General features: G+C 40.1%; 3 protein-coding genes across 14 annotated transcripts in view; 2 read left to right on the top strand and 1 right to left on the bottom strand.

The window, feature by feature from the left end:
- Spn (protein phosphatase 1 regulatory subunit spinophilin) overlaps nucleotides 1-13,983 on the top strand; it is a 49,723-nt gene extending 35,740 nt beyond the window's left edge. For 8 of the 12 annotated variants that reach the window (XM_074091406.1, XM_074091407.1, XM_074091402.1 and 5 more), the window contains 10 exons: nucleotides 1,514-1,666; nucleotides 3,097-3,252; nucleotides 3,854-3,965; nucleotides 4,945-5,236; nucleotides 6,128-6,305; nucleotides 7,082-7,174; nucleotides 7,259-7,352; nucleotides 8,174-8,365; nucleotides 10,964-11,097; nucleotides 12,021-13,983. In XM_074091406.1, coding sequence (XP_073947507.1) covers nucleotides 1,514-1,666; nucleotides 3,097-3,252; nucleotides 3,854-3,965; nucleotides 4,945-5,236; nucleotides 6,128-6,305; nucleotides 7,082-7,174; nucleotides 7,259-7,352; nucleotides 8,174-8,365; nucleotides 10,964-11,097; nucleotides 12,021-12,257 — 1,641 coding nt within the window. In that variant the 3' untranslated portion in view covers nucleotides 12,258-13,983. The remainder of the gene's footprint in view (nucleotides 1-1,513; nucleotides 1,667-3,096; nucleotides 3,253-3,853; nucleotides 3,966-4,944; nucleotides 5,237-6,127; nucleotides 6,306-7,081; nucleotides 7,175-7,258; nucleotides 7,353-8,173; nucleotides 8,366-10,963; nucleotides 11,098-12,020) is intronic. The other 4 variants (XM_074091403.1, XM_074091405.1, XM_074091408.1 and 1 more) reach the window with 4 other exon arrangements.
- A 167-nt stretch (nucleotides 13,984-14,150) lies between these two features.
- Nucleotides 14,151-15,843, bottom strand: LOC141430620 (p21-activated protein kinase-interacting protein 1-like). Its single transcript, XM_074091417.1, has 3 exons — nucleotides 15,684-15,843; nucleotides 15,308-15,599; nucleotides 14,151-14,954 (listed from the first exon to the last, which is right to left on the bottom strand). Exons 1-3 carry the CDS (start codon nucleotides 15,750-15,752, stop codon nucleotides 14,158-14,160), a joined length of 1,158 nt encoding a protein of 385 aa, XP_073947518.1. The 5' UTR covers nucleotides 15,753-15,843; the 3' UTR covers nucleotides 14,151-14,157.
- A 238-nt stretch (nucleotides 15,844-16,081) lies between these two features.
- Nucleotides 16,082-18,540, top strand: LOC141430240 (uncharacterized). The gene is made up of 4 exons (XM_074090845.1): nucleotides 16,082-16,248; nucleotides 16,349-16,614; nucleotides 17,267-17,429; nucleotides 18,349-18,540. The coding sequence occupies exons 2-4, from the start codon at nucleotides 16,385-16,387 to the stop codon at nucleotides 18,538-18,540; spliced, it is 585 nt and encodes a 194-aa protein (XP_073946946.1). The 5' UTR covers nucleotides 16,082-16,248; nucleotides 16,349-16,384.
- Nucleotides 18,541-19,149: the final 609 nt, after the last annotated feature.

Consider the following 19,149-nt stretch of genomic DNA (forward strand, 5'->3'; position numbering starts at 1 on the left):
CTGTAGTTATTGTTGACTGTTTCTTTTAGGCCATGTGTTACTAATATCATAAATTCGAAAGAAATAAATTATTTTTGTGGGTTCAAATGCTGGATGTACGAAAAAAAGTAGGTACTGGATTCAAATATAATCAGATCTATCAGTAATGTAGTATATGATAGATTTTTTTTAAGTTGTAAAAAGGGGGGAATCTAGAGGGGAGGGTAATTTATAACAAATGGTAATAATAATAATAAATTCATTTATTTTTGGCAACTTGGCCTAAACAATAAATACCTTACAGACTAACATACATATTTATAATCAATAATATTTAAAACTGTGGTGGCCTAGTGGTTTGACCTATCGCCTCTCAAGCAGAGGGTCGTGGGTTCGAACCCCGGCTCGCACCTCTGAGTTTTTCGAAATTCATGTGCGGAATTACATTTGAAATTTACCACGAGCTTGCGAACCTGCAAACCTGCGAAGCGATTCAATGGTGCGTGCGAAGTTCCCAATCCGCACTGGGCCCGCGTGGGAACTATAGCCCAAGCCCTCTTGTCTAAGAGGAAGCCTATGCCCAGCAGTGGGACGTATATAGGCTGGGATAATGATGATGATGAGGATGGAATATTTAAAACTAATTTATGGATGAATAATTTATTTGTGGGCTACAAAAAAAATCAGTAATAGAATGTTTTACTAACTCCGATTAAAATAAGCTTCTTCATTTTTGAGATGTGCGATGTTTCCGCAAGACGCAAACGAAGCTGCTGACAACAGCAAGTAGTTAATAATAACCTGGATTTACACCTATGGTAGGTTTTGCCTTCACATCACACACACCACACACCTTCGAAGCAATTAAATGATGAAGTTATCAAAACACGGATTATAAAAATATACTAAAAATGAACTTTTCACTTCTCATGCTCGTAAAGTTCGTGTTTATGCTGGATCTAGGCGACATGACTTTTTATGCTTTAGTGCATAAAGTAAAATCTTCGTTTAAGACCAAGGTATGGTTGTAAACAGCCACGAACAAAGAAGCTTGTATATATTTTTTGAATAAGTAATTTTAATTTACTTATATAAAACTAAAAATCCATCAAATCAATCAAAATAAATCAATAAAACTAAATATTTATAATTATATTAACAATCCATGAAAAATAAAAGGTACCTAGTAAATGTACAATGTTTGCTCTGTTGTTATTTCATCTCCTGGCAATCGAAGTGAAATGCAGAGTGTAAAACTCGAGCATTAAACTCATTTTCTCCTCGTCATGTCTATCCACCCTCGCCGTACCGGCTCGGGTGGCGTCTCGGGTAAAATGGCTCGTTTTATGCTCCTGTTGTACAATCTACTATTATTTTCTAAACTTCTATTCTAATGTTCTTGACTATTGGCACTAGATAGCCTTGGCCTTAGCCGATGATTTTACTTTATACACTAGACTAGAGCATAAGTCGTTTTATGCTGTACAGATCCATCATAAATACAAACTTGATGTGTATTTTGTTCGTTGTTAAGGTGGTAGGCATGGAGGCGGGCGGCGCGTCGGGCGAGGAGGTGGTGGCGCGCGTGCGCGAGTGGTGCTCGGCGCGCGCGCCCGACGAGACGCTGCGGCGCGCGCTCGCCGCCGCCGCCGACACCGCGCAGCGCGCGCAGCGCAAGTACGACAAGGTACGAGGACACGACACAAGCGTCGATGACACGGGGCTGGTGTACGAGCTACAAGCCAGAGAGTTCGCTACCAGCTTGTAAACTTGCCTCGTGCATTACTGCAATTTAATGCAACTTATAAACGGCTGGACAACTTTTTTCAATTCAGCGCACTCGGAGCTATCTAAAAAAAAGAGCCAGGACGGAAGTATTTTAAAAGGTGAGGAATGTGTATTGAAAAGGTGGAAAGAATATTTTGAAAGTCTATTTGAAAGTGAAGACGCTCTTACACAAATACAAGCACCTTCTCTTGAAGTGGATGAAGTGAACCTGAAAGCGATATCAGTATGGAAGAGATTATGAAAGCGCTGAAAAGTATGAAAACAGGGAAAGCTGCGGGATATGACAGGGTGTCCGTCGAAATGCTGAGGGCTGGGCAGGGTGTGGTGGCTAGTCAGTTGTACCGCCTTCCCAACATGTGTTGGAGGAACGGTCGGGTACTAGGAGACTGGTGCAAGGCCGTTATCGTGCCTTTACAAGGGAAAAGGGTCACAACAAGACTGCAAAAATTACCGCGGCATAAGCCTTCTCAGCGTTGTCGGCAAACTGTATGCTAAGGTGATCATTGAAAGAGTTATGACAGAAACAGATGAAAGAATATGGGATGTGCAAGCGGGATTTAGGATGGGAATGGGATGTACGGATCAGGTCTTCTCCTTACGGTGCATAGCTGAAAAATATTTGGCAACAAACCAAAAAGTCTATTGCGCATTCGTAGATTTGGAGAAGGCCTATGTGATGAGAAATGAATTGTGGTCGGCGTTATCTGCGCATGGTATATAAAGGGCGGACGATGGATGCAATATGGTATGTCATGACGAAAGCATAGGATGGATGAGACTTTCATTAAACTTCGATTCATATTTTTGTGTAAAAATGTATAGAAATTTGAGTGATGTTGATAATCTTCCTAATAATGGTGAAATATCACTTTACAAATACGTACCACTTACATCTATAGACGTAGAGGTAATTTTCCCCTACATAAGTGGATAGTGAACTATAAAAGGAATGCACTGAAAATATGTAATATAAAATATACGATTATTTACTACAACAATAAAATTATCCTACTATTTTTCAACTATGTTTTCTTTTTTAAACCAATTGTAGTCATATCCATATTACGTATATTGTTCGACATGATTTTGACGTAAATTGCATGCGTCGTCCGCCCACTGTTTATAAAGTAAAAATTGTTCATTGAATAAAGAATTCTAAGAATTTTAAAATAATATCCAAAATAACAAAGCAGGTCAAGCACGTCTAGGTCTTAAGCACTAAGTTTGTTAAATAAAAAATGTCAGTACTCAGAAGGCTATACTCCGGTGCGGTGTTACGTCAGTGTGTTCGTCTCGAGCGGTGTTACAGCAACGTGTCTTGTGTCACAGGCGCGGCGCGCGCTCCGCGAGTGGCGGCGCACGCGCGCGATGGTGCGCGCGCGCGAGGAGTGGTGGAGCGGCGCCGCGCGCGACGCGCACCGCGAGTACTCGGCCGCGCTCTCCGTGCTGCACGAGCGGGTCGCGCGGCTCGAGGTGCTGCTGCTGGTGAGGACACTGTGTTTAAAAACAAAATTTACCATACACAAATTTTCTCATTTTGTCAACGGTTTTATTGTTGTTAACCTTCTAATTGCGTTTGCCATAGTTCTTTTTTTTCTCTAATTTACTAATTTTGTAAATACATATTTAATAAGTACCCAGTCGTAGAAAAAGTGTTGTATGCAACGTTGTGTAAGTAAGCCAAAAAAAGCTCGTGGTGTTTGCTACACCCATATTGTAACCCACGCTACTCGCCTTTTTTGTCCCGTTTTATACAGCTGTTGTTAAAAATAACTATAACGGGTCCTGAGTTGGCCAAGTGGCTTCACAGTATTTCCTAGGCCTGGAAGTAAGTAATTACTGGTTGAGTACGAGGCCAGGAATCGCTGTTCTGAGCCGAGGCAAATATACTGCTTTTCTCAAAAATCGAAACAGGCGAAAAATAGGGAAGTTAACTTTAGGTGGGCGTTTAACCATGTCAGTCTTTTCTCTCGTAACGAATCAACATAGCTTTTCCTGCCTAGCTTTCGATGAAACGAAACAGACTAGAATACTCTTCTAGATTGACTGATCCATTATTTGTTTAGTGGCATTTATCTTTGTGCAGGAGACGCAAAAGAAGGCCGGCTTGCCGGTGATGTTGCCGCACGAACCATCGGCGCGCCGCGAGACACCGCCGCTGCCGCGCCGCCCCGATCCCGACCCGCTGCTTATCAACGGTCAGTTCAAGTAACACGTAAAAGAGCCCTTTGCGGCCTGCTTACAGAATAAACGTTAAGATTTTTATCCCTAACTTATACAAGTCAGGAAATAATGCAAATAGACTGTGTGGGGCTCTTTTACTCGTATTTCTCGGTCTACCAGCGTTTGCGCAAATACCATAATTTTTAACGTCACAAGGTACTTGATAGAATGTCATTAGCAGTGTAACAGCACAGTACAAGACAGTGCGTAAAGAATAGACAGACAGACAGACATTCACCGCTAGCTGTTGCCCACGACTTTGTCTGTGAAGAATTCGCTTATCGTGAGCTCTCTGAAAAGACTCGTGTTCTCGGGATAATTCCTTATTCAAGTCTTCTAATATGATGTATGTAAACTTTCATGGCAATCGTTTCTGTAGTTCAGACGTGAAAGCGGAACAGGCGAACTCGTTTTCGCTTTTGTAGGTATTAAAAATATACAGCAGTGCAGTAACAAATTATGTAATGAAAAAATCAAAATATAAATGACGTACAATTGTTTATCCACTTGACAGTCCGACGATACCATGGTATGCAAAATCAAAATGCTTCAAACCGTCCGTGGATACTTTAGTGTCGTAAAGTTTAACCTTGATTTTGTGAATAAATCACAAATTACATGCTATTGTTTTATAAATAGTATTTGAATGAGTAAATATTAATTTAAGTCTCAGTATTTCTTCTTTATTCAAAACGTTGTAATTAAAAAATTGTGGACACACAGCGCGTTTCGTCCGTCGATAAAAAACCCGGACGGTTTCAGGCATATTGGTCGCGCGCTCCGGACTGTCAAGTGGTTATGGATTTTAGTCTTCGCTTCCCTGACACGACGAAACATCAGACTGAAGTTGGAGCGCAGAAAAATCTGCTAGCGTTTGGCAGGCACTTGGAGTCTGAAATCTTTAAAAAAACCCTGTAAACCTTTGTAATATTGATCAAACTTTGTATTTGACAGATCCGTGGAGTTCCGACAGCGACCTTTCAGACCTGTCTCCTATTGAAGACGAGTACGCGAAGGTGGACAAGTCGGCGCGGCGCGAGCGCGAGGCGCGCGAGGCTCGCGAGGCTACCGAGGCCCGCGAGCCTCCAGACCTCGGTGACGTCACCGCCCCGGAGCCCGCACCTGACCGCCCCGTAGTTAACAACGTCGCGAATGTCCCTGCGGTGACGTCGCCCCCCGTGTATGCTCCGGCGCCGGCGCCTGCTCCCGTTAATACCGCCCCGCCGGTCTCTGTGGCGGACTCTATGTAAGTATTAAATTAAACACTCTTAGCGAATGAGTTTTTCGACACTTAAATGCTTCGCCGAGTAATGGCATCATCCGATCGTTAAGGAATTATGGAAGATGCGGTTTGTTTATTTTTTAAGTTTTGGTCACATGCATTGTCTGGTGAAAGTCAACCCGTGCGTTCATGGCGATATATAAAACTGTCCATTATGTGTAATGGAAGTTCTAATGAATAGGCAATAATCGAGCGATCCGCTTTGCGAGGTAGGCGCATGAGGTGAAATTTAGTTTAGTACTGATTTCATCATTGTGCCGAAAACGGCTCGCACAATCATTATGTGGCTCAATAATCAATTTAATCTATGCATATAATGTTTGAACTGTTGTTGCTACAAGAATAGGCTAGATTCCTAAAAATATATATTTCGTCTGTAAGTTAGCTTTAAAAAATATCGGCCACGTATTATTTCTTTTGTCAGTAAAAAAAACCGTATGACGTCACACCTACGTAATTGCGTATACTTTTTACTAAGGAGTGACGACACAGGCCCCCGACTCCCAAAATTTGACGTGCGCCACCCGTGTAATTTTTTTTCATTGACAAAAGAAAAAAATACGCATCCAATATTTTCTGATAATCTATTTGACGGACTAAGGGGCTGTTTTACTACCCGTTGACTAATTTTATTTAACGGATAAATGTAATGCCGTCTCCGTCTATTCGAACAAAACAAACAGAGACTGCATCACATTTATCCATCAAATAAAAATCAATGGATGGTGACACAGGGGGGTAAATCAAATAATAAACAATTGAGTCCGAAATGAGATATTTTAATTTAATTGAATAGATTTTTTTATACCCAATCTAAAGCCAGGATCTTTAACACATTGATATCGTTTGTTGCAGGTCCCCAACGCCGTCGCTGGGCGGCGCGGCGCCGGCGGTGGCGTCCCGCGAGCTAGACGCGGCGGTGCCGCGCGGCGGGCCGCTGCTGGACACGTCGGCGCACCGCGCGCGCACCGACCTGGCGCGCCACCGCCATCACCAGCCGCACTCGCCGCACTCGCTCAGCAACGCCAGCTCCGTCAGTATACCACACGCTCACACTGCGCGTGCGCACTGCCCATTAGGGCGGTTTCAGACTAGCTGTTTCTAGTCGTCTCATACGCACTTACACGCGCGAAACATTAAAAGGCGCACCAGTACACATCTACGCACGCTTCCAAAAACGAGATTATACGCGCGTATAAAACGTTCGATCGCGCTATAAGAGCTTATATGCGCGTCAATGCTCGAAGAAAACAACACCGCACCTGTACGCGCGTCCAAAAACGAGCTTATACGTGTATATAAAACGCTAGTCTGAAACCGCCCTTACAGACACTACGATGGGGAGATACAAGGTAAACTACCCAGTTATTGACCAATTTAGGATTGCGAACGTATTGATATATAATTACTTTTATATCATGACCTAATAAACTCTCCTATGGAGCATTAACAGCTTTTAGACAAAACTTCTGTGTAAGTTTAATGTAATTACTTATTTATTGGTGGTATTAAATACCACTACTAAGAATCAATAAATGCCACCTATTTCATTTCCAAGAGAAGGGCTTCCAATTATTATGTTCAACAGTATCCAGTAACCAGAGTAGTTGTATCAGTACTGACTTGTAAGCTTAGATACATACGTACCTAATGGTGGCCTTCAAGTTATTTTCGATATACATTATTTACTTAGTGCAAGCGCAACCAGAGTAATAGCGCACGCTCTCAAAATAAATGCGTGGGCGTGAATTAAAAGTTTGTTATTGTGCTCTTGTTAGTTAGACACTTACCAGCGATGTTTGTTTACAGTATGATGGACTAGACGACTCATATAACGATTCTGCAGATGAGTCTCTTAGTGAATCAACTTCGGGCGCGCCTACGCACACGGGAGCACCGTCTGTGAGTCAATCTACATTTATTTAGTCTAGCTAAGTATACCAGTAAATAAACTTATATCGCTAAGTGGCTTTGGTATGTGTTTAGCAGCGGGAGCGACAAAGTTGCGGCGGTAGTTCCGTGGGGAGTGCCACGGATGACGCAGTTTACTCAAGGGATCTCAGACATCATCAACTAACAGGTAAAACTTTGTCTCTGTAAAAATTAAAGAGAGACCCAACATGATAAATGTCAATTTGCTGCTTTTTATGTATGGTGCTCATAAATCGCATTTGTCAACATGAATAAAAACTACTTCAATACAAACAAAGAACTATACATGCTTGGAAATAAATGCACAAAAATACATACATAGGGCAAATGCATGTATTGGCCATGATTTTAATGAATGACCCCCTGTGTTCGTGAATAACGCAAGCTTTCACCATGGCATTATCTATCCACATTGTCACCATACCATATCCAAAACAATAATCACCGAGATACTTCAAAAATACACATCAAAACTAAATCTTACATATAATCGAATGGCGTAATAGACAGATGAAGCGCCTGAATTCATTATGTGTGCAATACTCGTGTTCCAATACATTATACCAAATAGGACAGGTCTTCATATACCTAAGGGGTTGGAAACGTGACGTCGAGACAGCATACAATTGTTTTGAAAAGAGGGTGGTATCGATCCTGTGGTAGGTAAGTCGTGGTAGCGTATGGTCTTTTAGGTAGAGGGGTCGTGGGCTCGGGCTCGTACCTTGAATTTTGCGGAATTTATGGGCAAAGTTACATTTCAAATTTACCATGGAACTTTACGGCGAAGGAAAACATCGCGGGGAACCTGTGAATTCCTCAATCCGCACTAGGCTCGCGGCTTTACGGCCCAAGCTGTCTCATTATGTGAGGAGGCGTGCGCCATGAAGTGAGGCGTAAATAGGGCGACATGATTGGTCCTGTGGAAGGGAAGGGCCATTAGACGTTGTTGACGGGCGGGGCTGGGCGTAGGTCCGGCTGCGTCGCTGGCCGAGCAGCTGAAGCAGGTGCTGGCCGAGCGCGAGCGGCGCCTGGCGAGCGCGCCCGCGCCCGCTCCCGCGCCGCCCGACCGGCCCGACCGGCCCGACCGGCCCGACCCCGTGCAGCTCACCAACGACCTCGTCGACGAAATACGGCAGGCCGTCAGCGAGGCTAACGCCAGAGGTTTGTACTGCCTATCAACATACGGACACTTCTATGTAGCGATCTATGCAGTAACAGTCCAGTAGGCAGTCAGGGAAGTTAGGTTCCTACTCGGCTATTAAAAGCTACTGGTTTAAATTAGCACAAGTACTAATACTACAAAGTTGTTTGCCTATTAGGTCTGACTGTATACAATGTAAATAGTTGTAGTTAAATATGTACCTAAGTTGAGTTTTGTTGGTAAACTGAGCTTGTTGATTTGGCAGATTTTATGGCTTTTATGTATTGAAATGATATAGATACTTGCCGAAATAAATAAAGTAGCTCGGCCTTTTTGATTTTCACTGCACCTCGTAGAACTAAACTTTTAATATGCTGCAACCAGTTCTTACAGTTTTATTGCAACCCTTCACGCCTCTAGTTGACCACGACTGTATTTTACTTTCCGCAATTTTGATCACCATGCCCATTTCACTCGAATCTTGTCATACCTTGTCTTGTACTCTTGTCCGATAATAAGTGTCTATTTTGAGCTATGTCTTGGTGATGGTATCTTTCTTTTTATTTTATAAATGAATGTCTGACTTTGATACACAACGTTGAACTCGCAGTAGTTATATGCTACAAAACAACTAAAAGATATGTGAGCTGATTAGAAATAAAGAAATATTTTAAATTACATTTCTGAATACCTAGTCAGCTTGATATGTGCATTGTGCAGTACTGTAAACGTGCGTCCTTATTTAGAATAGGTATTTGAACATAGACTTGTAGCTTGTTATAGTTTAAAAGTAGGTAAGCGTAGCATAGTCAATTGATAAATCTGTTTGGACTTTTAGTGTAGCCCAGAGTAATTACATTTAAGTCTAAACAAAACATTATTTCGTACGGCCTTATTTTATGGGGATCTGCTGCAAACATTGAGTCAATTTTTATCTTACAAAAGAGAACAATTAGAGCAATTTATAATTTGAAGACGCGAGAATCTTATAGATCTTTAAAGGTAAGGAAACAGGTATCCTAACCCTGCCGTCGCTGTATGTTTTTGAAATAATCATGTATGTTAGGAAGAACATATGTGATTTTCCCACTAACTTCGATAAGCTAAAGGCTACTAGAAACACAGGGAAGCTTAAAGTTCCATCTTACAGACTGGCTAAAACCAAAAAGTCGGGAAATTGCATACGTTTTATAATAAAATTCCAAAAAATATTACAAATGAAACGGATACAAAATTCAGATCTATTGTCAAGAAGACATTAATATCTAATGCGTATTATAAAGTTAATGATGTGACAGGGATATCCATACTTACTTACTTACTAATATTATAAATGCGAAAGTGTGTTTGTATGTTTGTCCGTCTTTCACGCCGTAACGGAGCGACCCGTCTCGAGCCCATAAATTATTTGGCATAGAGATAGTTTATGGGCCCGAGAGTGACATAGGCTACTTTTTATCCCGGAAAAATGCATAGTTCCCGAGGGAACAGCGCGCGATAACCGAATACCACGCGCGCGGAGCCGCGGGCAAAAGCTAGTTTTGAAATAATTCCGATCCGCATTAGCGATCCCTTCAAATAGCGAACCTACTGTGTTAAAAATAAAGCTGTGTTGAATACTTGTGATGTATAGATATAATTTAATAATATTGTATATCTGTTTTAAAAAAAATATACCTCGTTGAGTTTCTTGCCGGAATCTTCTCAACAGAGGTTTTTCCGAACCGGCGGTAGATTTTTTTTGACATTCATAAGTGTTATAGCCTAAATTGAATAAAGATATTTTGACTTTTGACTTTTAGACTTTTAAAATGAACTCAATTGCTCCAATCTTATGGGCTTCCCTGACACCCGTGGGGTGTTGCCTATTTGTTTAATGAAACTAAAATCTTTATGAACTTTTAGCAACGATTGTCTTTCCGAAAGCGCTAGTAGTATAAAGTAATGACACATAAAAGAGCCCTTTGCGGCCTACTTACAGAATTAACGTTTTGATTTTGACTTTCGCGACCGCGTATCCTTATACAAGAATAGTCGAAGGCGGAAGTGATGTTTCATGGTCGCAAAAGTGTTAATACCACTTTAGACCGGGATTAAAAATCGAACATGTTTTATTAGGTACATTGCGGCGTTCGATTGACTTCTTTAAACTTGTTCTCTTTATTGCCTCTCAATGTACAACTTGCACTATTTTTCTAGCAAGTCTGACTTGAGGCCGTATTGCCTAACGTTTCTAACGCTCGCGATCACAATCAAATGACAGTTTCTGTATGCAAAATCTGTCATTTGATTGCGATCGCGAGCGTCAGAAACGTTAGGCAATACGGCATCTGGGCTTTAACCCTTTTCCAGGCGTAGTGCATAAATGTATACAAATATTAGACCTTGCTTAAATGTAAAAATGGAAAAAATCAATTGAAGTCGTTAAAAATATGATTCGTTATTAATTCAATCCGCCATAGCTAAACAATATAAAACTATGATTCATTTTGTGGTAGCGTATCTAGCTTCTCGGGGCCTGGAAAAGGGTTAAAGTAGAATAACCCACGCTTTGAAACTAGCACAAGTTCGTAGTTCATCCCTCTTGAATATCGATAACGAAGTGGGCATGGTTATAGTGAAGAAAGCTCCGGCTTGCGTAGTCGGCGGCGAGGTGCCGTGGCAGCCGCTGTCCAGCGCCGTGTCGGAGGCGAGCCTGTCGCCGCCCGCGCCCCTGTCCCCGCATCCCGTCACGCACTGGACCAAACAGCAGGTGAGCTTGGACATTATAAGCGTAAGGTAAACGTACGAGTGCTTGACACGCTAATGCCCAATAGACGTCACTCTGCTGTCATCTGTATTGCTAATGACATAAGATTGAAGATGCCCACTATTGGGCCAGCGACGAGCACTCGTACGAGTACGTTTACCTTATAAAAATGTTAAGCGTATTATTGTGGCATAGTAATGTTTGCCTTAGCCAGTGTTTTTTTTTAATTTATCCCTGAATTGTAGGTCCCGTAAAACAAGTGCAAAATTACCTATTAAGTCACATTTCGACCAACAATGTATTGTATAACTCTTTATTGTACATACAATCAAGGGCATAAACATATGTACGTTACCAAGACGTCAAAAATATCTATACACCTTTATGACACTAACAATAAGGTCGATGTATACACAATTATATTTGACGCTAAGGCTGTATAGATATTTATGCCCTTGACATAAAACATGAAAATAACAATTAACAAGAGAAAGAGATGTACAAAGGCGAACTTATCCCTTAAAGGGATCTCTTCCAGTTAACCTTTGAACGATTGAAAGGACATCAGAAACAAGATAACAATGCCAACTAGATAGCAATCTGATAACATCTTGTCTATTACCTCTCACGAAACAAAGTTTTAATTCTTTGTGGGTAGCTAGATACCCCCGGATTCGGAAGCAATGACTATAACCTAACCAACAAAAAGTTGGAAAAACCCCGACATTGTCACTTCAAAGTTCAATCATCGCAAGAAAACCTGCTTTCAATTAAAAACATACTGCATTCAAATTGGTTCACCCGTTTAAGAGCTAAGAAGCCACAGACAGACAGACACACCGACAAACAGACAGACAGACACAGCGGTCAAACTTATAACACCTCTTTTTTTGTGTCGGGGGTTAAAAACCACGCGGTGTTTCCAGGTGTGGCAGTGGGTTGGCGGTCTGGGCGAGGGCCTGGAGCGTCACGCGGGCGCGTTCGCGGCGCGCGGCGTGGACGGCGCGCTGCTGCTGGCGCTCAGCTCGGCCGACCTCAAGCTGCTGGGGCTGGGCGGCGACGACCGCCGCCGCATGAAGCGCCGCCTCAAGGAGCTGCGCGCCGCCCACGAAAAACACCTCAAAGCCCTCAAGAAAGCCGAGAAGAAAGCCAAGAAAAAATAAACCTCCAAACCCGTCGGAGCCAGTCGTTCTCGTGCTGCACCACACTCAAAAATAAACTAAAACTATCCTATTGATCTCTTTGTTTCTCAAATTCTTTGTAACACTTTTACTTTTTCTACGAGCGTGTGTAATTAATTTCTTGTACTGTTCTTTTTCGAAAGCTTAACCGTATTCAATTACGCTGTGAAGCATGCGACTGGCTCTGCGGGCAGCGGCGCGACGAAGCGACAAGCTGTGTCCGATAGCGTAGGGAGTGCCATCTGACTTATAGCTTAGAGTTTAGTGACGTTAGGGTAGAATCGAACGAAGAAATAATACTAATAATCGAAAATTAGACATAAGTGAATATGGAACAGGACAAGTAGAACGCATTTATCTAGACTGTCTAATGTAACTTATTGTATCCTCTGTATCTCTTTTATCAACACTAGTTATGTCTACATATTATACTGTCAGCGTCAGATATAAGGGAGCGAAATATTGTGCAATATAGACTCGTTTTAACATTATTTTTTGCGAACACTGTCCACTCTGCTATATCTGATGAGGACTACATTTTCAACAATTTACAAATGTCTTTGTTGTTCCTAACATTGTATTATTTGTGTCAGTTTTTTCTTCAAGTTTGATGTGAAGTAATGGACTGCTGGAAAATCACTGGCTCAATCTAGTCATAAGATCAATTGTAAGCTGCTCGAAAGTCTTGAAATATAAGGTTTTTTATATAACTTCCTCTATTAAGCCTTTATGTAAAGTTTAATATGTATCTACCACAGAATTCAATAAAATTGTAATGTAATGCATATAATTACCATTTACCGCAAAGTTAACTACCAGAACAGGAATTAAATATTATTTTAATTGTTTGAAAATTAATTATACTTTGCACAAAATGTACTTAGCAAATGTAAAGTGAGTATCGTTAGAGCGATGTTGCTGATGTGTTAGTAAGATATTTAAATTTCATACAATAATATGACATTAATCGAGCATGTGATCTCATCTAATTTTTTTACAAATATCTTACAACCACACCGCATTTCTTAATCCATTTTCGCTATGAAGTAAAAATATCTTATGAAACGTAATTCATGATTTATAAATACATTCCAGTTAAATTCTGTCTTGATATTTCTGTGCGAGTTTTCATTGATAAGTCTGGCTTTATAGTTTTTTTAGGCAACATAAATTTAAAAGGCTGGGACTTCATCTGCTCATAAAAAGTAGGCACTGTTTATAGTAGCTTTAGTCACAGTTAGTGCAACGTTAGCCCGGACCTGAGCTTGTAAAAAGTGGAGAACTTGCCTGGAGCAGGGTACAGTCTCAGCCCGGTGTTGTATGTGTATTCAATTATCCTCGTGAGTATGTTCGGTTCTGTAGCTGTTGTGTATCGTGCTGTGTACATAGCCCCGGCCGCCGGGGTGACGCGACTGGGAACGTGCTTCAAATCACTCTGTATGACTGAATGTACGTTGTGTGCATTTAGGATATTTATTTTAATTAAGGAATAACGAATAATGTAAGTAGGGAGTCCATTAACAATTGCCAAAATTGATCAGTACTGTTTATTAATTGTTGATTTTTTTTTAAATTTTCCTTAAATTATTAAATATTTATTTTGGGACCAAATTAATTTATTGTGTCTTACAGTTTATTATTTATGTACTTGGGTGTGGGAGAGATTCTTTTTATTTATAATTAAATAAACAAACCAAAGTCTACATCATATTGTTTTTTACTATTAATGTGAAAATCATGTACATTTCCTAAAATGACGACGAAAATATACTCTGCAGTGGTGATCTGACTTTTTCTTATTGGCAACTCTTTGCACATTAACAACTTCATGGTGTCATCTTAAAATTGTATTTTGGAAAAATGAAATACATGAGCTATTGGACTATTCAACAACTTTATTTTTTCTATTTTTATTTCTTTTCTTTTTCTTGAATTTCTTCTTTGGTGGAGGAATTCCAGTTTTTTCATCATCCTCATTGCCATAGGTGATGGTTACAAAAGCACCAGGTTTCCTTTTAGGTGCATGTGATGGTGCCTCGGCTTCATCTTCTGAATGCTCACTGTTAGTGTCCTCTGCTTGAACAACTTTATCCTTCACTTCAGAATTTTCTTCATCTGACTTCTCTTCTTTCTTTATAAACTGGCTCTGCCTATTAAATGTTACACATGTGAGCCTACATGCTGCATTATGAAAACAAATTTCACTTAATTTGGAATCATTTACTGACCAAGCTTTAAGTTCTCCTGAACTAGATAATGTATAGAGTATATCATTATTATAATGCAGGCACTTCACTCTCTGTTTATGGGCTTTGTATGTTTGTGCTTGGGTATCAGAAACTGTCAAAGTGATTATGTTCCCATTTTCTAATCCTACAAACATTCTCTCGTCTGTGACCCATTGTACTGAAGTTGGTTTTGAGGTGCACTTCATTTGTTTTTCAATGCCAGCTTTACTGATAGTCCATACATCAACATTTTGTTGATAGATAAGCGAGAACCTATCACCTGTGGGAGAAAACTTGATTTCTGTGGGCATGGTTACACCTTTGCTTGATAGATTTATAGTAAAAGCTGGTCGCCCTTTGATCAAATTCCAAGTTCGCAGTGTTTTATCACCTCCAATACTTAAAGCTAATTTGTCAGAAGGGTGTACTGCAATATCAGTGACTGGGTAACCTGGAACAAAACAATTGATTGAATGTTCTGCTATAAATGGCATTTATTCATTGACATAGTAATATCATAACAGCTGGCTACAAAATGCTTAAAGAAATCCTCCCCTTCCTCCTATCTTTCCTACAATTTATTTTTAAATGCACACTTTTTGTTGACTGTACCTACTTGTATTACCATCCAAACTACTTGTATTTTCTGCCGCTCAGTATATGTATACCAAAACTTCAATTTTATTATAAGTCAATTCAACTATTTGAAGTATGTTAAGTTTGACTCAAGATTTTACTTGCAGCAGCAAAAGCTTGTAAATAAAATACAAGTCAGTGTAAGTGGATACTCCATAAATGAAATACCTTGGTGAGCTTTCTTCCATATTTTTTCAATCTGCCAATTGCCTGTTCTCGTTACAATGATGGATCCATCATCACTGCCAGTAAGCAGATGGGTACCACTGTTCGTAAACGCAACCGTATTGACCGTGCCGTCGTGGTTCATGAGAACAGTGTGCTCTTTCCGTGACTTCATGTCAATGACGACAACCTTGTCGTCGGTGCCGCCCGATGCCAGAAATTTGCCAGCAACAGATACACACCGCACAGAAGAAGTATGTGAATGCGTAGCAAAGGTTTGTTTAAGTTTGTTTCTCTGCAAAGTAATAAAAATTTTATTTACCCATATCGAAAAGAACATGCTCTATCATAAAATTACAAGCATGTTAACTAGACTTACCTCATTTTCGTAGCTCAAAGAGTAGCCTAAGAGAAAGCCTTCATAAGTTCCTACTACCAACTCGTCCATGGTGTAGTCTAATGAATTCAAAGATCGATTTATTGTGTTAACATTACAACGTTACGACTACAACCTCAATACTTCATACAGTCACTGGCTGGTCCGCGCACGTTTTCTTTCTGTCTCAAAGTCAGTGTCATGGTACTGTCAAAAATATTGACGGCTTCGTTTAGAAATATGCTGATGTCTTCTTTGAAAAGAAAATATAATGGGTTGTTATGGTATGCTTAAAATGGAAAAGAAGCAGATATTTTTCAAAATTTATTAATTAAAAGTCGTTAATTAGGAAGTAAAATGTTTACCGATATCGAATTCCAAGGTTTCGGTGTTTCTACCACAACACTATCAAAATAAAATGACAGCGTCAAGTCGAAAGAAGAAAGGATAGTCTCGTCAAATTCCCATCTTTTTATAAAAAGTAGTAGATGGATATCTTCGTAATTATTGTTTCATAGGATAATACAGTGTTTTTCAGTGACTGGGCATACACATTACTATCATTCTGGTGAGTGGTTGCCAGTGGGAGTGTATTACGTTCCTCACAAACGTGTATCGCTATCGATTTCCGAGGTTGGCATTATATGCTAGTGTTTGTTTTGGTGCAGGATTCCCAAAAGAGGACTTACTTGGACATCTACAAGATGGATCTGGCGGAGACTATGAAGAGCGTGCTGGCGAAGAGCACGAGCGGCGGAGGCGCGGGTAGCGGCGCAGCTGCGGCGCACGGCGCGGAGGGCTACGTCACCGAGAAACTGTACATGCTGCTGCAGCTCTACCTGCAGAACAAGGGCTGGAGCCCGAGCATTGAGCTGCTCCAGTGCTTCAGCGACCTCAAAGACTCCTCCATGTTGCCCAGCGCTGCATACTTGCAGTCAGTGCACACATTCTCATTGGAAATTATTTAATTACTACAGATTTCACCATTATTTTAAACTAGTCATTATTCAGATCAGATGTTGATGTACCATCAGCCAAATAAATTGTCTATCAATTTTTAAACAAGTTCCTATCAAATGAATATGTTGCTAAAGTTGAACTTTCAAGTTGACAGACACGTCTATTGGCATTATTGTTTTATGACATACAAATGATTATCAACTTTAGGGTAGTAGACCACATAGTACCATGCCCTCGGTACCGCTCTGCTTTCAGAGCATGACATGAGTGCGTGTGAGCTAACTTTGGGGGCGGCAGACGTGAACTTGCCTTCGAAATCCAAAAGCTTAATGGTTACTTGACCTGAAATGTATATTTCAGAACTAAATTATTGTTATTATTATTTTAAAATTTATGACGGTGGAAGCATTCTACACTTCCACTGAACGTAGATATAGTTTAGATATAGTTAGTGTTTAGTATTGTAACTAAGGGACCCCATACATCCCTAATGTTTCGGCGAATAATGTTTGGCAACCTGTCTCATTTTGCAACTTTATATATATAATATAATAATAATAATTAATTAATAATTTTAATTTATTTCAGTTATATAATGTTAGTAATGTTTGTTTGTGTTTTTACAGAATGATGGCATCCAGAGTAGGATTGGACACCCAGGGTAGACTGATACTAAGAGAAAATGGCAAGATAATACTTCCTTATGAGCACTTTGCCAATGCTGTAATGTTGAAACACATGAACGGGCCCCATGGGCTGCATTTGGGATTGGAAGCCACTGTCAGAGCTGTAAGTTTGTTAAATTATTTTGCTTGTTTTTTGTTTATACTCTTTATTGTACCAAAAGGAAAAACAAAAAGGTTACGTAAAAAAGTAGTGTTAAGTACAAAGGCGGACTTATCCCTGCAGGGATCTCTGCCAGTCAACCTTTGAGTGGTAGAGGAGCAATCAAAAAACAGGGTGTTAGTCTTTCCCTAAAAGTTCAGTTATAATAATTAGAAATATTGCCTAAACCTAACATTTCTGACTGATCATGGTGATTTGAATCATAGACAATCACAGATTTATATACAGAAGTGGATGATGCAAGAAACGTGAAATGTTTGAGAACTAAATATATACATTTTTGTTGAAAACAATGTACAAACCTGTATTTCAATTAGGTTTACATAAATGCGGTTTTTTGTTTTTGTTAAATGTAAACCTCAATGTACAACCTCAACGTACAACCTCAATGTACAACCTCAATGTACAACCTCAATGTACAACCGCAATGTACAACCTCCTGGCAGCATATGAGCTGACTAAAGACATACAACAGCCATCATCCACTTAAACACAGGTCTGTGTTGTTAACTGCTACAAGAAAAGGAGCTTGACCAAGAAAATGGAGTTGGACTAAGTGCTACACAGACACAGTGCATCATTATCCTTAGGTTAACACTAAACTGTGTAGGCTTAAACTTGATTGTATAGGCCTACTAAATCGTTTTACGATGTATCCCATGAGTCATGAAAAAAAAATTGTTTTGATGGGAACTAAATCAATTATTTAGGGTATTTTCATTTCTGGGCAATATTTGGTCCAAACCTTGTCAATCTCCTTTAATTGACCCATTGGATGAATGAAGGGAACCTTCAATGATTAGGTTTTAAGTGCAGCATAACCCTGATAATTATTGTGTCAATTTGTTCCTTGCTATTTCAGGTGGTTGAATCTTACACAATAGGTAGGGAGCAGTTTGGCATGGAGAAGGAGTTCATAGTGGAAGTGGTGCAGAACTGCCCGAACCCCGCTTGCCGTTATTACAAGAACCAGCTTGAGATGACACAGAAGTCCATACAGCAGCATCTGTCGCAGCAGCCTACTTATATTCCTGGTAAAAATATAATTCTGTAGCTGGATAGAGTAATTTCTGTCTAATAAATGACTAAGAACTTCCTAGGATAACTGACTAATCCTCACTGGCTGGCTGACAACAGACATTCATTGAGATGTAAAATGATCACCAAGGAGTGAATTTTTGGGATGACGGAGGCCTATGTCCTACAGTTAATATGATGCTGATGATGATTTTTTCGTGTAGTTATTTGTGTTTTTTCGCATCAGCAGTATTGGAACCCCCAGGGTCACTATCTGTCAATAAAAAACATTAAATTAAAAATCCAAAAACCCGACAATTAAAAACTAAAAGGAAGAAAATTAGTCTAGTGGTCTAGAACTCTGTCAAGAAGCTCATTTAAGGTTCAACAGTCGGGACCCATTACCAAGATTTTTTGAGCTGGTTACGATTTGAATGGGTCCCGACTGTTGAACCTTAAATGAGCTTCTTGACAGAGTTCTAGACCACTAGACTTATTTTCTTCCTTTTAGTTTTATTGTCGGGTTTTTGGATTTTTTAATTTAATGTTTTTTATTTTATACTTTTTTTGAAAATTCCTGTGAAAATAGTAGATTAAAAGTATTCCATCCATCCCAGCCTATATACGTCCCACTGCTGGGCACAGG

This window comes from Choristoneura fumiferana, chromosome 8 (genome assembly GCF_025370935.1).
Source record: "Choristoneura fumiferana chromosome 8, NRCan_CFum_1, whole genome shotgun sequence".
Lineage (NCBI taxonomy): Eukaryota > Metazoa > Arthropoda > Insecta > Lepidoptera > Tortricidae > Choristoneura > Choristoneura fumiferana.